We start from the raw sequence: 18,403 nt of genomic DNA on the forward strand, positions 1-18,403 counted from the left end.
TTGCACACAGCTACACTTAGCAACAACGAGTGTTTTGCACACAGCTACACTCACTAGAGTATTTGCACACAGCTATACTCTTCTAACAATTGCAAATACAAAGGTAATTGTATCTCTCTCCAACTATTTTTGAGACTATTCAGACTAAGTCTCTAAAGAATATTTGAGCACTTGCACTTGTTTATCTCGTGTGTATTCATGTCTCCTTTTTTGTATTCACCTCTATCACTTCATCTCATTCGTATGTTTCTTCAATTCTTCATGGCCTTTTTATAGATAGCCAAATATATCCGTTGGAGTGGGATATTTTGGCATTTGAAGTTTTGAATCTTGTAGCCTGATATTGTTGACAATGGTAGGTCTTCAATTTTGATTTGATTGTCAACTTGCCTGACAAGATAATATTTTATTTCAACTTGATTTTCAAGTTGTTTCTAAAATATTATTTTTCTTGTCTATTTTGAAGTTCCAACGTCTCTTTTGCAATAAGTTCTTCTGATAGAATTTATTTCTAGGATAAGATCTTTTATCCATGCCTTCATAAATTTTTCACCGTTCTGATCATATCTTTAGGCAATTTGGATTCTTGTGACATGTGAGATGTACCAATATAAATTCTTTTCGAATTTATACAATTTCTGATCTTCTTGCTTCTTTGTCACATCTTGCTTGTTTGACTTGTCACTTCTTGCTTCTTTGACTTGCTACATCGTGCTTTTCTGATTTGGAGGATTGTGCTCTTTTCGCATCTCGCTTCTTTGACTTTGGCACATTGTGCTTGTTTGACTTGAAGGATTGTGCTTCTTTTGAGACATTGTGCTTCTTCTTGAAACATTGTGCTTCTTCTTGAAACGTTGTGCTTCTTTCTGAAATCCGGCTTATAAAAAAAATAAATCCTTGGGAGGAATTGATCTCAGGTGTGATCATTGTATGTAAAAACTTCTACCATTTCGCCGTTAGGCTCATTCAATTTTTCTTTGCAACACCATTATTTAGTACTTCAGTTCCGAATGAATACTTGTAGGACCAAAATTAATTCTCCCAATTAATTTTGTTCTTCATGTGGTAGACTTTCCTTTGCATACTGACTTGATATTCTGAATTATGATGCTTGTACTAAAGACCTAAATACTAAGGGCATCTAAAGTACATTTGGCTCATCAAAACTTTATTACAAAAATATTCCTATCAGCTTGTCCCTAGGGTTTATATTGTGAATCTTGTTGTTGTAACGTTCTTGGTGTTCTTGGGTGGGTTTATGCATGCTTGGGTGTTGATTCTAGTTTAGGACTTGTCTTTAGGGCTTTGCATATACATTTCTTGATGTTCTTGAGGTTCTGAATGCTCTTGAACCGTTATGTGGTTGATGTCGAGTATTGACATGTTTAGGGATCATGTTAGGATGTAATTGTGGTGATTCTTGGTTTAATTCTTGTTAATCGAATCCGTGTTGTTGTTGATGTGTATTGGGATGTGTTTGGGCAAGATTTTGGGTTTAATTGAGGAATTCCTGAATGGGAAAAATGCCAAGTTACCTTCGTACCAGTGGGGGGTCGGTGGGGGGACGAGTCCCCACCTACCGCCCATTGGTACATAACCGTCGTACCAGCGGGCGGCCGGAGGGTGGCCGACCACCCGCCGTACACTTGCTGGTACGGGACGGTGTGGCGGGTCGTTTTTCCCCGTTTGTAGTTTTCACGTGTCTCATTGTGCCCCGTTTGATGAGTCTCGTGCGATGTTTTGAGTACCATTCTTGGAATTTGTGTGTAGTGTGTATTGTTGTTATTGAGCCTTGATTGTTGTTATTGATTTCTGTTGATTGATTGAATGGTGATGGGTGTTATTATCATTGCGCAATGATGGTTGTGATTGATGAGAAAGAAGATGTGATTGGTGGAAATGAATTGTTTGGGGTTAGCACAACGAGTGCTCGGTCATTGTGCTATAGGCACAAACAACCCTTGATTTGCTTGCTAAAGGCATGGATCAAGTTATAAGCGTCGCGGTGCCATGTCAGGCGCTATATGCACTGACCCCTTGATTATAGTGCTATAGGCACGGGTCATGCGAATGACACTGCGGAGCTACCATGTAGGTGGATTTGTTGGTGGTGTTGATGGGGGCATGCGTGCTCCGGAGGAATAAGGGAGGCGAAATAAGGGTGGCCTGGAGGTACAGGTTGGAACTGATATAAGGATGGAGATGAGTAAATGTTGGAACTTGGTATAAGGTTGGATGATGGAAGTGTTCTCTGTTGATTACTTGTTGTTATTGACTGTCGTTGAACTCCATTGTTGTCATTACTTGTTATTGGTGAGCTTATTTGTTATCTTATCTTGTAAGCGTAAGATGCATGCTAGTATCTCTATGATATCCATAATATCGTGTTATTGATTGTGTCTTGAGTCTTGATCTTGGTTTTAAAGTTAGCGTTGTCTAAGATTATATATGTATTCCAGTTTCAAAATGATTTCCTATATTTATACTTATTATACTCAACACGTGGGATTGGGTTACTCAGCATTATTCGCTGACGGTTGCTACAGCATATGTTTTTCATGTGCTGCTCATTAGCTTCGGAGCGCGCTAGTTGGACCCGTGGGCTTAGCTTAGTTAGTCCCTAGCATTAGTAGATGGCCTGCGTGCCGTGGATTGTATTTGAATGTTGATTCATGGATTACACATGTTTGGATAGTTTTAGCCTGTGCATTTAGGTTCTCAAACCTAGGTATGACATAGCACCCCGACTCTTATGGATAGTATATGCTCTGTTTGGATGATTATTGTTAGATTGCCTTTATTATATAAGTTTTAAATGTTTTAAAAATTAGGGGTGTTACAATCAAGATATTCCAAGCCAAGATCTCTTAGTTGGAGAAAGAAGAAACTTTTTCTTCAAACTTTGTAAATTCTACTCGGTAGAAGTAGAAAGAGACAGAGTAGACTGGTTATAATCGAAAAACTTGGTGGACTTCAAGGCCAGTTTTGTGTTCAAGGGTTGAACGTCCTATTGGACTAAGGGATAGTGTAATCCTCCTTAGGTGTTCCAATGAGAAGAGCGGAGTAGGTTGTGTTGGTCGAACTACTATAAAATCTCTCTCTCTCTCTCCCTCTCCCTCTCCCTCTCCCTCTCCCTCTCCCTCTCTCTCTCTCTCTCTCTCTATATATATATATATATATATATATATATATATATATATATATATATATATATATATATACATACATACTTTATTATTCATTGCATATTATCACGAAGCAAAACTTAAAATTTACCTAGAACAAAACATGCAAACGAATCGTAAAAGCTTTTAAAATCTATACAAGTCTATTCACCCCCCCCCCCCCACCCACCAATTCCCCTCCCCTCCCCTCTAGGCTTGTACCCTAACCCTACTAGGACTAACAATTATATGTGAACAAATCAACTTAGCTAAGGTAACGTAGATAAAGGGTTGGGGTGGGGGAAGAGGGTATACTACTAATGGTGTATTTGATTCACACATGGGAATTGGAATCAGAATGAGAATCAAATATTTGGTAATGGTAATGAGTTTTGGTGAAAGTATTTTGTATATTTGGTAGTGTGGAATTTGAATGATTATCAATATTGATGTTTGGTTATGTATGAACCTATAATGAGAATAAATGTTTTAAAAGTACAAAAATAAAAAAATCAATGCAATTGATCATAATATATTGACATCTAAAGCATCAATATAAATAAAAAAATCAAAACAAAAATCTAAAAGTACTAATCCAAACTTTAAAATTAGATTAACAATAAGATGGAATGATATCCAACCCCTTTTTAATTAGAGAATAGAATTTTTAATTGAAGGGGTAATCAAATCTCATAGTTGTGTTTAAAAAGGTTGTCAACCAAACACTAACTATGAATAAAACTTAATTAACTGATATTATTATATACTACATATAATTGAAAATTAAAATTGAGAAACAAGCAACATTTCTATACAATAAAGTATTGTAACACATTATCGAACACACTTTTTATGTTTTTGGTATTGTAAAAGAGTTAATTTCAGGAATGGTCCTTTGATTATTCACTTTTATTAATTTTTATCTTTAATTTTTTATTTAACCAAAAGATGACTATTGATTTTATTCTAATTTTGATCTGTTCATTAAATCTCAATTAGATAGGTGTTAAATGTGATGGCAAGAATGTAAAATCAAATCTTTTGTCATCTTCTTATCATTTCTTCTCCATTGTCGTTTCTCTTCTCCGCCGTGTCCAGCACCCCAGGCACCCCTTCACCACGTCGTCGACGATGTAGGTGAAGTCACGTGCCACCTCCTTATCCTCCTGCGTCACGTACACATTGATCGGCTTCCCCTGAATCATATCCTATCCTTGGTGAAGAAAAAGTACGCCATGTCCGGCCGCTCCCAGGGGCCGTACAAGGCGAAAAACCTCATCAGTCCGGTTAATGAAAGGCCATAAATGTGGTTATACGTGTGGGCGATTTCTTCGCCGGCTTTCTTGGTGGCGGCGTAAAGGCTCGCGGGCTGATCAGTCCTGTCGTCTTCGGAAAACGGGACGTCGGTGTTTAGAAGCTCGGCGTCGTTGAGGTCCCCTTCCGCGATGAAGATCTTGTGCTTCTCCAGAAGCTTCTGGCGAGCGCGTTTCAGGGAAGAGTTAAAATTATCCAGCCCTAGAACCCCGTCGCCGCGTTTCTTCAGGGCGAGAGAGCAGTGAGAGCCAACGAACCCGGCCGCGCCGGTGACCAGAACCGACATGCCGTTTGTGGCGCGGGGAGTGGATGAGAGGCGAATGAACGTGCTTCTCCCAGGACGCTCCACCGCCGTAGAAGGCGGACGAGAGCAAGTGGTTGGTGGCGCGGTTGCTGGAGTTATCAGCAACCGGAGGGTCCTGAAAGTGAACGAAACAGAGCTGTCCTTTTGTAAGAAAATGTGGTGCTACAATGGCGACAGAATGGTTTAACCGCGGAAAGTCCTGAAAATTGGTCACTGTTAGCCATTAATGGAGTTCGTGAGGAAAAGATGATGACATTCTGTCGATTGATTAATTTTACAGAGAACCTTTTCTTTTTCTTTTTTCTTTTTTCTTTTTTCTTTTCAGCCTCCCTTATGGCATCCTCAATAGTTGGGGATTTTACCCCTAATTTTTGTGGGCCCCAACATCCACCTCATCATCTATTATCTCACTCAATTACAAAATCACTTCTTCCCATTAGTTTGAAACTTTTTCACAACTTTTTGTGGACCCACCATTTTATTTCCGTATTTTAATTATTTCTTTATTATTTGATTTAAAAATTTATAATTTTAGAGATAAACATAAATGATACGTAAAAATAATACGTAAATTAGCATACGTAAAAATTGCAAGCTTTCATTTTCAAATTTATAATTAAAATAAACATAGTAAGCCTAATTAATAAATATGATAGTTATAAAATGAAAATTAAACAACTAATTGCTTAAAAATTAAATTACAAAGCGGTTAAAAATAAATTCAAATGCATAAAAATAAAAATACAAAGCGGTTAAATTAATTGTCGTTGTTGTTCCATATATGCTCAACCAAATCCGCACAAAGTTGATGATGCAAATTGAGAGAAATATAGAAATTGAGAGTAGGATGAAGTGTTAAAAAGTGGTGAAAGATGTGTTATTTATAGCAAATAAAATGATAATTATTAACAAAAAAAAAAAAAAAAACTAACTTATAAGTTGTGCCGTTGCAATTGCAACGGCAAAAATAAATTATGGTCGTTGCCATTGGCAACGGCCACAAAGAATTAATTTCAGAGTGGCCGCCAGTTGGCGGCCACTCTGAAACGCCTTGGCGGGCGACACGCGCCCGCCAAGCAGAAGGGTGAGACGCACCTGCGCGTCTCACCCTTCATTTGTTATTATTTTTTTTTTTTCAAAAATTTCTGACAAATTTTTTTCTTTTGCAGGAGAAAAATGAAGCTTATTTTTTGCCATCCCATTAGTTCAAAAGCAAAGGTAGGGGATTTTACTGTTTTAAAATGTGGGTGTGAATTTGAGCCTTAATGAAGACATTATTGACTCTTTGTGCTTCAGCAGGTTGAGAAAGTAGTTATGAACAGATACTACATTGTAATAGAGTCAAGAGCATTTAAAAAAATAGGAGCAATGGAAAATGAAAATTGAATTCAAACTTGTTTATTAAACGAAATTATCTCAATTTCTCCCTTTTTCATTAATTTTAAAGAGTTCAAAATCACAATTTTTCAAACAGAAAAAGTGAGAAAAAAAAATGTGTGAACAGTTCCTGCCAACGGTTTGAATCCCCTTTTCATACAACCACCCTCGTTTGTATTTTTCCCCTTTGTCCCCTCTCGCATTTTTCCATTTATTATTATTGTTGTTGTAGAAATGTATAGGCACCATTATTTACTGAGATCAATTATTTACTAACTATGAGAGAAAAGACATGGAAATGCTTATTAATATTGGAAGTAATAGGTAGTCATGAAAATTAACATATATAGAGTTAGACATGTCTCAACAGAGGATTTTGCAAACTATGTCTAAAATGATTGAAATAGTTACTTGTAATTTATTTAGTAATATGTTTTTATTAACTTTTGTTGTTGGTCCCGAAGGGTTTGAATACAAGTCTAGAGGGGAGGGGGGAGGGGATGAAAAGACTTGCATAGATTTTTGAAAATTTTTACTATTCAAAAATTTTAAACTTACGTTAGAATAACTTTTAGTTAAGGGTCTATGGCAATGAAAATACGTGAACCCTTTTTAAGTTTAACCACAATTTAGTCTTAGAAAATTTTAGGTTAGGTTGGCTTAAAAGCTTAAATGTAAATGCTTGTAAAGTAAAGAAAGAGATTGAGATTTTTATAATGGTTCGGCTATAAACCAGTCTACTGCACTCTTCTCCAAAAACTCAAAGAACAATTGAGCCTTGAACACAAAGTCGTCCTTAAATTTCTAGGTTTTTCACAAGTCACCACTTGTTACTCTGCATCTTTCTACTTCACCGAGTAGAGATACAAGTTTAACAACAAAATTTGTTAGTTGATTCTCCAACTTGTTGTAGACTTGGCACTTGAATCTTCACTTCTCGTGGGCCAAAGTCTGAGGTTGATATGGAATTGTAGCTCTTTTTCTCTTCCATCATTGGTTAGTTTTTTATACTACACCTTTTGTCTAGGCTTTTAAAGAAAATCCTCATTGGAATGTGTACCTAGGACTCCAATTGTCTTGATAACATTTTGTATAAAGTTCTTGACTTTTAAGGTTTCAAACTGTTCACTCAGAGAATGTCTCGAACAATTCATACGAGATGTCAACTCTTACCTTTCGAGTTAACTCTTCGTATCATAACCTTTGTAACCTTTCGGAGATGACTATCGAACAGTCATTATATTCATACTACTCGAATAATTTAACTCTTCGAATTTCCACTACTTGGTAAGGTTGGCACTTCCACTCTTCGGCCATTGCAACCTTTCGGTCTTCTTAGTCTTCTACTATTCGTCTTCAAGTCTTTGTTGCTTCAACTCTTTGTAACTCCTCGTTCTCTTTGACTTCTCGTTTGAGAGCTAAGTTTCCTACTCGAAGTGTAACTCTTCGAGTTACAGTTCTAACTCCTTGGAACTATTCGAACTAAAAAAAATTCCTAAATTTATAAGAGTAAAACGAATTGGGGACTAAAATTTCCTAAATTCTTTTATACATTTAGTATTAGTATATTGAATTTATTTTTATCTAAAAATTAAATTTGTAAAATGAAATTAAAAAATTGGAGAAATGGAAAACTAAAAAAATGTAGAATGAAAATTAAAAAATTGAAGAAAAATGAAAGACAAAGATATGAACTAAACAATCAAAATCTTAGAAGGCATTTGGTAGCCAAAAACATTTGAACTTTCTTTGAAATTTAAAAGGTGAAAAAATTTCTCATGTTTTGGTGAAGTTTTTGACTTAGAAAAACACTAGTCAACTAGGAATCAATTCCTTAAAAGTAAGGAAAATAAATATGACCTATGAGGGTATGATTCTTTTTTTTCTTGGGTTATTGGGGGAGTATAAAGTTTATTCATTTACATATTTATTTCTTTTTTTTTTTCTTTTTTTTTTTTTGTCAAGTTCAAAAAATTCTCCTATGAATATTTTGTAATTGTCTCTCCGCTTACTGTTGATTCTATTTTTTTTTTTTAAAGAAATTGGGTACCTAATTAATCCAATGACTTAGGTTGGATTTAACCTACAATGCTTCCCCTTACATGATGACATGACAGTATGACACTTTGGAAAGGCAATGTTTTTTATTTTTAAATGGTGACATAGGTTACAAGCTTGCAATCCAATTTCATCCGTTTGTACTTTTATTATTTTTATTTTATTTATTTATTTATTATATTATTATTATGTTTTTATATTATAATTAGTATTTGCCCCGTGCAATGCACGGAAGGAATTTGTTGTAATATATTAAGAATATTTGGATTGATATATAATTATTTAATTAATATTCATATTAATTTGGGCGGGGATGTTAAAAAGGAAGATTTTACTTTTATTAGTAATACAGATAGATTAATTTCATTTTGAAATTATTGGTTCACAGATTTGAAATTATTTATTTTTTCATTAATTATTCGCATTGTAAACATAAATGATATTGCAATAATTAATTTATGATATTTATCAAATTGTATCTTTTTAAAAATATAAAATTTGCACATGTTTATGGGTTAAAAAAAATTTATAAAATTATTTTTATTTTAAAAATATTTTCCAGCAACTCAAACACTCTCTTAGTCTCCCATAAAAAAACTGATAAAGAAAAATCATTTTATTAAAGAAATTAAAACTAATTAAATTAAATCTAATCATGCTATATTTATTTGTAACTGTATATTAATTTCATTTTGAAATCATTGGTTTACATATTTGAATTTTTTTTAATTATTCTCATTGTAAACATAAATGATCTTATGATATTTATTAAATTGTATCTTTTTTTTTAAATATAAATTTTTTTCATATTTAGGGGTTAAATAATATTTTAACTTAAATGAACCAAATAATTGAAATAACTTTCTAAATAATTTAGTTGTTATATTTGGGTAAAACCAGACCTTGTTAATTAATTTTTCTAATAAAATTAATCGGAATAGATATATTCTTTGTAATTATTTTTCTAAAAATTTTAAGGCAAAACAAATGAAAATAACAACCGACTTAAGAGTTTTTTTTTTTTTTTTTAAATGCTACTAGCTCTATTACATTGTAGTATCTGTTCATATACTTTCTCAACCTACTGAAACATAAAGAGCCAATAACGCCTCCACTGAGGCTCGAACTCACAACCTTCCAAATAAAAATTTAACCCGAATACCATTAGACCACATAATCCTGGTACTGACTTAGAGTATCTACATTTGTAAATTTTATTAAATTTTTGCAGACCAAAAAAAATTAAAAGTTTTTAACTAATGTGTGGATGGGATTTTGGGGTATTATTTTCCTGTAAATTTAGGTTTTTTTAGGAGCCCACAGGTAAGAGAAAAAGCAAAGCAAAATCCAAAGCCTACGCACAGGGACTGCGCCAGCTGGCGTGTGTTCCCTTACTTTAAAAAAAAAAAAAAAAAAAAAAATCCGTGTACGCGTCAGATTTTTTTTTTTTTTTTCTCCTTCTCTTTGTTTCTTCTCTCTTTGTCGGCTCATTAAAAATCGTGCAAAATATTAAACTGATATAGATGCTGTTATCAATTAATCAGTGTGGCGCGTCTAAACTAAAATAATGGTCTATATTTTCCAGGCCACAACCGACAACAGCACAATTTTTCGTTTTCTTAATTAATTGAGACACAGAACATAATATATAGCGGTCCAAAACGAATGAGCTAGAAGTCAAATACTTTGTACATGGATAGATACAGGTGACAGGACTGCAATAACTGCAAAAAATGCAAGTCTGCAACTAAATACATGTCTAGATGATAGAGATGAGGGAAAAATGATATTTTTTTCCCGTAAATTATATGTTTATAGCATATTTTTTTTCTGAATTATTCATGTAAACATATTAGCTCTTCAATTATTTTAAAAGTGACATTTTCTCCATGGTATATTAAATTGACATTTCTAGTTTTCTACTCTTAAAGTAAACATTCTATTTATTTTTCTTCTCCAACAAATTATTACTTATACGTAAGGATGACCAAAGTTTGGTTCGAACTGAACCGGATACTATAATAATCTAATTGAAAGTTTTCAATTATGATTCAGATCTATAACCCAATATTTGGATTTCAGTTTATTAAAATCATGAATCGAAAAAACTGTATCATGAACTATGATCCGACAGTTCGAATTGAAACAACTACTAGCATTAGTTTAAAATTAGAATTATAATATTTACAAATAGTGTATGTTCTTTTTACATTTATTCTGATTCTCACATATAAGTATATATGACCACGATTTGGTTCTAATTTTGAACCGCCGGTTCACAATTCTAGATCAAGTTTGAATTGTTGGTTCAAATTTTATTTTAAAATTTTATTTTTAAAATAGTCTAAACTCAACAATAAATGTATTTATTTTTTTCAGTTCGGAATATGAACCGACCGTTCCGGTTCACAATTTTAATAAACTCTAAATATCAGGTTTAAATTCTAAATTGTAATTGAAATATTTCGATTTAGTTGCTATAGTGTCTGTTCAGTTTGAACCAAATCGTGGTAACAATTTGTTGGAGAAGAAAAAATAAATGAAATATTTATTTTAAGGATAAATATGTCTATTTAACATTTTAGGGAGAAAAACTGCCACTTGAATAATTCATGAGAGAAAAGTGCTATAAGTATATAATTCAGAGGAAAAAAGTGCTATTTTCCCTAAAGATGAAGGCCATGTTTGGTAAAAAATTGGCCTATATACCAATTTTGACTTATTTGACCACTATTAATTGTTTGATTTAGTTAAAATATCAATGCAAGTGTTTGGTTAATTAGCTTTTTGCAACTCTAAAATGCTAAAATTTAAAAAGCTACTCCAAACAACTTTTTCAATTTAGTTTTTTTCAAAAAAGAAATTATACCAAACAACTATCAGCTAATTTACCAAACATTTTTCTACAATCAGCTAATGTTATCAACTAGTTATACCTTCTAATTAACACATTTAGCTAACAACCATTTACCAAACAGGGCGAAAGCATCTAGAATCTAGGGCTCTAAATGGATGACGAACTCACCAACTTAGTTAAGGTTGATTGGGGAGAATGTTTGAAGTAATGAGAGTGATCTATTAATTAGTTTAATCATTATTTGAAAGGTTATTTGGGTGAATTAGGATTGAAACGATTAGAAGCGTCTGCGTCTTCAATTTTTATTTTTAAAAGAATTTTAAATTTTCACTCAGAGGCTATGCCGGCAGGCAAGTGAATGAATGATAATATCATTCTTTCAAAAGGCTGAACCCCAACCCTGTACCAATCACCATTACTTTAAGAGGAAACACTGCACATGGGAATGAGGGTTTTGGTGCTGCTATAAAAATTGACATGAGTTTTTTTTTTGAAAGGTGGCTAATGAGGCATATATTAGAAGTACTCAAAAATAGAGTCTGGAGGGACATCGTCCGAATACATAACTGTAGAAGAATTAAAAGCAGAAGTTGCTAATCTATGAGCTAAATAGTTCTCTGATCTAGGAATAAAATTAACTGAGCAGTAATCAAAAGAAGTAATGTGTGCTCTACAAGCATCAATGGCATAGCCTACGTAAGTCCGTATTGTGACAACTCGACTTGTCAAATATTGTTGTAGGGTCAAGCAATCTGTAAGCAAGCGTACTGATCGTTCCCCGCGATTCCATAGCCAAGACAAGGCTTCCTTACATGCTATTGTCTCAGCCATAAGCGGTGAAAGACAATTTGATAAGGGCGCACTGAAAGCCGATACATATTCTCCTTCTTCGTTGAACAAAATCGCGCCAACCGTAGCCTTTCCTGTAGCAGGCATAAATCCGGCATCGATATAACATCTGCGGACGGACTCGGCATTTTTCGTCGGCAACATCGCGTGGGCAGCATCGTCCGGCGGTCCCTGTGCGTCGGCAGTGGCGTGTTGCTGCTGCTGCCGTGCCACGGCAGTGGCAGTAACGTGGCCTTGCGCGGCAGCGTGACGGTTGACTTGGCGGTGGGTGGGGTGGACCCGCTGCCATGCAAGTGTGGTGGCTTTGGCCACGGCTAACACCTTCCGTGGTCGCGGTAGACATGCATCCCATACCGCTCCGTTTCTGGCTCTCCAAATGTGGTATAAGATAGCAGCTGCGTGAACAATTTGGTTAGTGTCTAAAATATTCAATAGATCACTAAACCAAACATGAAAAATATTTGTTGTTATCATGGGGATTGGAAGGTGAGATTGAGCCCAAATGGATGTTGCATAGTCACATGTTACTAAAGCATGCATTGTATCTTCATCCATTATTCCACACATAGCACATGTTGGTGGTACATCCACTCTCTTTATAATCAAATTTGTTGTGGTAGGGAGGATACCACTCAAAGCCTTCCATAAGAATGTTTTCCATTTGGGGGGGACTTTTAACTTCCATAGGCCTAACCAATTATGGGTGCCCGTATTATCATTGAGAGTTCCCACAATTGTCTTGTAACCACTCTTAACAGTATAATTTCCTCCCTGATCATCATACCAATACCACATATCTTCATAATCTGGTGATATTGGGATCTTTTTTATTCTATCCACATCCGTAGGACTAAAAATATCTGCCAATATATCCGGATCCCAAGTCTGTGTCTCATGATCAATTAATCCCACCACCACTGCATTATTCAAATATGCTGGCTTATCTGTATGAATCATTGAGTCATGTTCATCCTGCATCCATGGGTGGTCCCAGATGAGGGTTGTCTTTCCATTCCCAATTCTGCGCCTGATTCCACCACAAACCATACTCTGAGCTGCCAATATACTGCGCCAACAGAAACTGGGATTATTTCCTATTTTGGCATCATAAAAGGTCCCCTGTGGATAATACCTCGCTTTGTAGACTCGCGAGACCAATGATTCAGGTTTGGTTAAAAACCGCCACGCCTGTTTTCCCAGCATTGCTATATTAAATGCATGCAGTTCTTTGAAGCCCAGACCACCATACTTCTTTAGTATATACAACTTGTCCCAAGCCTTCCAATGAATTCCACGTTCATTCCTAGATCCCCACCAATATCGGTTCATGACGCGCTCAATAGCTGTGCAAACCACCATAGGTAGTAAAAAGACACTCATTGAGAAAGTAGGCATTGCCTGAGCCACACTTTTCAATAAGACCTCCTTACCAGCTTGCGATAGCAATTTTTTATTCCAAGAAAGGATTCTCTGCCTTATTTTATCCTCAATATACGAAAAAGTTGCCTTCTTATTCCTCCCTATAAATGAGGGGAGGCCCAAATATTTCCCAAAGTTCGGTGCTTGAACAACCCCAAGTATCCCCGCCACTTCCTCTCTATCATCGTCCCGTGTGTTCTTACTGTAGCATATGCTGGACTTATGGTAATTTACCACTTGGCCAGATAAATTTTCATACCGTGTCAAACACTGCTTAACTGCACTTGCTTCCTGCGCATTTGCTTTAAAGAATAAAAGACTATCATCAGCAAAAAATAAGTACGAAATAGAGGGTGCCCCCTTGCTACTCTGCACCCGTGAATCGTTCTCTGTACCTGTGCCTGCTGTAATAGTAATGATAGTCCCTCCGCACAGATAATAAATAGGTATGGTGATAATGGGTCTCCTTGCCTGAGTCCGCGAGACGGGACAATCGGCGGTCCTCGGGTTCCATTCAGTTTAATACTGTAGGACACAGTAGTCACACATAACATAATAAGCTCCACCCACATATTATTAAAACCCAAAGCTACCAACATACTTCGCAGGAAGGGCCATTCCATTCGGTCATATGCTTTTGCCATATCTAGCTTTAAAGCACCCCACCCCGTTCTTCCACATTGTTTCCTGTTCAAAAAGTGTCCAACCTCTGCAGCAATCAAAATATTATCCGTAATTAATCTGTCAGGTATGAATGCACTTTGTGTATCAGAAATAATATTGTCCATGAGTGGCTTCATCCTGGCTGAAATCATCTTTGCCATGACCCTATAAATAACATTGCTTAGTGCTATAGGCCTGTAGTCCGAGACCCGTTCTGGATTTTTCTTCTTTGGTATTAGAACCACATCTGTATCATTCAACTTGCCTGGGAAAGTCCGTGTATTTAAACAATTCACAATAAACTCCGACACATCACCCCCCACCACCTCCCAGAACTGTTGATAAAAGCCCGGATTCATTCCATCCGGACCAGGCGCCTTATCTGGAAACATAGCAAACAGGGCCGTTCTCACCTCATCTTTTTCAAAGGGGCACAATAATGCCTCGTTCTGTGCATGTGTCACCCGGGGCAAGACATTGGCATAAAAACTTTCATCTATCTGAGATGAATTTGACGAGAAAATATTCCGATAATAATAAAAAATAATTGTTCTCATGGCATCTCCTTCCACCCAAATCCCCATCATCATTCATAATTTTAGAAATTGTGTTTTTCTTTTTACGGTGAGAGGCATACCTGTGATAGAACTTTGTATTCGCATCTGCCCCCTTCAGCCAGTGTTGTTTCGCCCTCTGTCTCCAAAAAGCATCCTCCTGTGCCTCTAACTGGGCCTGTTGTTCCTCCAACCGCTGATATTCAACTAATGAATACTGGTCTGTGCATCCCCGTAGTCTCAACTGCTCCTTACGTAGGCATTTCAATTTCTCATCAAATCTATGGAACTTATCACCTCCCCATCGTGCTAGCTTATTCCCGCAGAACTCGATACAGGCTTGTAAGCCTCTATCTCTTCCCTCCGTCCATGCCGTCTCGACCACTCCTCTACAACCTTCATCATGGAGCCAGGCCATCTCAAAACGGAACCCTTTTCTCCCACCACCTGTCCTTTCCCGAAGATTCAGAATCCCAAGGAAAAGAGCAGAATGATCTGAGCGTCGGGTTAAGATGTTCAAGACACTTGCATCTCTCACTACATCTCGCCATTCCTGCGTGACCAGTACCTTATCCAACCTTTCTTCAATCCAGTCCACAGTCCCCTCACCTCTTTCCCAGGTATACGGATATCCCAGCATGGGTAACTGAGTCAGCCCACATTCATCAATAGTTTCCCCGAAACCTCGTAACAGTGCCTCTGGATGAGGGTTTCCCCCTCGCTTCTCATACTGATATAAGAGATCATTAAAATCCCCTATAATAACCCATGGCAATTCAGAGCGATGTGATAAGGATCTGATGAATTGCCAAGAGTCATTCCTTCTCTCCCTTTGCGCATAACCATAATACCCAGTCATTCTCCACTTAGTAAACCCCGGCATCGTTACCTCAATATCCACATGATTTTTAGAATAACTTAACAGACTTGCCGTACCATTCGTTCTCCATAGTAATGCCAATCCGCCTTTCGTTCCAACACTATCAACTTTAAATACACCATCAAAACCAAGTTTGACCCGGAGCCGCTCTGCATGATCCTGGGCAACCATGGTTTCCATTAGAAATACAAAATCGGGTTTCTTACTGGACACCATGTCCACAATCTCTCGAACTGTTCGTGGATTACCCAAGCCACGACAGTTCCAACTCAACGTACTCATGATGCTGGGCGGGTCTGGGAACCAGCACCCGCCATAAACACGTTTTTTGACACATCTGCCATGGTAGTGTCTTGCCCATTCCCTCGCCTTTCTCCCTCATACCCCCCTTCCCTTCTCCTTTTCGAAACCACCTCAACCGCCTCCTCGGCCTCATCAGCCACAACCGGCCGTGCCACACCCTCCCCCATCACCCCACCCTTTCGGCCTCCCTCATCTCTCGTCCCCTCGGCCACCCGTGGTAGTCCCCCCACCGGAACTAACCAGCTCTCCCCCACCTCCCTCGGTCCGTGGCCTCCCCCTACCCTCAATTCTGCATTATACGGGTAAAGGTGCACCGGCATCGTAGACACCCGGGCTTTGACACAGAATTTGTATGTATGTCCCAAGAGCCCACAAAAGAAACAGAATGAATGCAACCGCTCATACCTGAAATTTATCCAACACGTAGACTTGTCCCGTTTCAACAACTTCATACGTCTCCGTAAAGGTTTATCCACCGTGATCGATACACGGATCCGATAGAATGCTAGCCAAGGCGCCCCCACAAATCTTTCATCATGTTTAACAAAAGTTCCAATAAAATTCCCCATCTGCTCAAGCATTGGTAGAGATGTATATCCCATAGGGATATCATGAAGCTGCACCCACATATCAACAGTATTCAATTCAACATCAATCGGTAAAACTCCATCCTCCACCAAACGGCATACCAGCGTACTATTCTCAAATGCCCACGGACCTCCATTCAGGACATAATCAACATCCGTTTTATGAAAGAAAACGAACAAAAACAAGCCCTTATAAATCTCCGTTACCGTAACTCCCATCACCGGTTGCCAGACAGATGCTAAAACTTGCCTCATGTATTCCAACTTAATCATACGTGCCGTGAGAAACCTGCCTACGACACTCCAGGTCTGAACCGGTGGCTCATGACCACCCGTAATTCCCTCCTCTTCCACCGGCGCAAAGCAGACGTCCTCCACATCCTCGATGCCAACCTCGGCTGTGCGCTGCGTCAAAGCCTCCATCTGCTGCACATGCTCGTCGTCTGCCATTATTCCACGTCGCAGAAGCAAACCGCCACGCCGAATCTTCGTACAAGCCACCGACCCACTCCAAAACCAATCTATTCGAATAATACGCAAGAAACCAGCGAGAACAATACGCAAGAAACCAGCGAGAAACTGGTGGAAATCTGACGGAATTGTGCAAAGACCTAGCCAAACCCTAGGAGAGGATGCAAAACCCTAGAATTCTAGAGATAATAAGCTAATATATTAAACTTACAATTCGGTCATCTTCAATCTTAAGAAATATCTGCTTGTCATTTTTGCTTAAAATTGACATGAGTTAACTTCTTCTTCCTTCAATTCTTTCCCTCTTTTGTTAAAATCATGTCAAAATCACACATTTTTTGCTATGCCTCTATAGTCGGGCATATACAAATATATTGATTAACCACCTTCAACATGCGCAGCGTGCTGTCAATGAGCCTAGCTAGCATAGTGAGAGTGATCTGATGAGATTAATTAATTAATTATTATTCTTAATGGCATTATATTTATAATGGCCCGTTTGGTTCACGGAATAGGCCGGAAATGGCGTAGCATTCCCAGTAATAAGCCTATTCCGTTGTTTAGTAACCATTTCTATTACCAGGAATAATATTCCTGGTAATAGCCTATTACCTCAAATAAGGTAATAGCTATTACTAGGCCCCCCCTGGTATTAGCCTATTACTGAACGCTCAGGAATAGATTTTCGAATCTATTTCCTTTTTTACCCCTTTCTTTAACCTAATTTTTTTTATCATATATATAAATTTATCTTATTTCACCATCGTCGCCGCCGCCACCACCACCATCATCACCGCTGCTGCCGCAGCCACCACCACCACCACCACCATCGCCGCCGCCGCCGCCACCACCACCACCACCATCGCCACAATCGTCGTCGCCCCCACCACCGCCGCCGCCACCACTGCCACCGCTGCCGCCACCACTACCACCACCGCCACCGCTACCACCACCATCACCACCACCACCGCCACCAGAACCACCACCCAGCAGCACCACCGCCACCACCGCCACCACCACCACCACCACAACCGTCGCTGCCCCCACCACCACTGCCACAACCCTCACCGTCAACACCATCACCGTCGCCCCCACCACTGCCACCGCCACCACCACCACTACCACCACCACCACCGCCACCATTACTGCCACCATCGCCACCATCACATATTTTTATAAGGGTATTTATGTCTTTTAAAACATATTTAATTTCTATTCCTTAAATCAACCAAACACTGTAATATAATTCCTAAAGTCTATTCCTTTCGCGAACCAAACAATAGAATACAATTCCTATTCTATTCCTTGCCTATTCCATTCCTTATGGAATAGCATTCCTATTACATCAAAATTCATTCCGTGAACCAAACGTGCTGTAAATGTTTACATACAAGTATATAATAATGCCTGCCAATTCAACATGGAGCTGAGCTAGGCTGTGCGTGCTTTCTGTCTGGGCCAGTAGATAAAGACAAGACCTTCTTTTGGCAGACTGAGACCCTCCCCCGCCCCATCGCAGATCAACTTATCTGCAACTGTACGTGTCCCATCTTCTCATACTTGCCAATTCAAGCTAGCAATGAGCTTGCTTCGATCACCTGCC

The 18,403-nt window shown here is 38.0% G+C and overlaps 1 protein-coding gene across 1 annotated transcript; it reads right to left on the bottom strand.

Annotated features, from left to right (window-relative positions):
• Positions 1–4,178: 4,178 nt before the first annotated feature.
• Positions 4,179–5,175, bottom strand: LOC109174943 (UDP-glucuronate 4-epimerase 1-like). Its single transcript, XM_019324181.1, has one exon. The coding sequence runs from the start codon at positions 4,762–4,764 to the stop codon at positions 4,366–4,368; it is 399 nt and encodes a 132-aa protein (XP_019179726.1). The 5' UTR covers positions 4,765–5,175; the 3' UTR covers positions 4,179–4,365.
• Between the last annotated feature and the right edge of the window lie 13,228 nt (positions 5,176–18,403).

Source organism: Ipomoea nil, unplaced genomic scaffold (assembly GCF_001879475.1).
Source record: "Ipomoea nil cultivar Tokyo-kokei standard unplaced genomic scaffold, Asagao_1.1 scaffold0672, whole genome shotgun sequence".
Lineage (NCBI taxonomy): Eukaryota > Viridiplantae > Streptophyta > Magnoliopsida > Solanales > Convolvulaceae > Ipomoea > Ipomoea nil.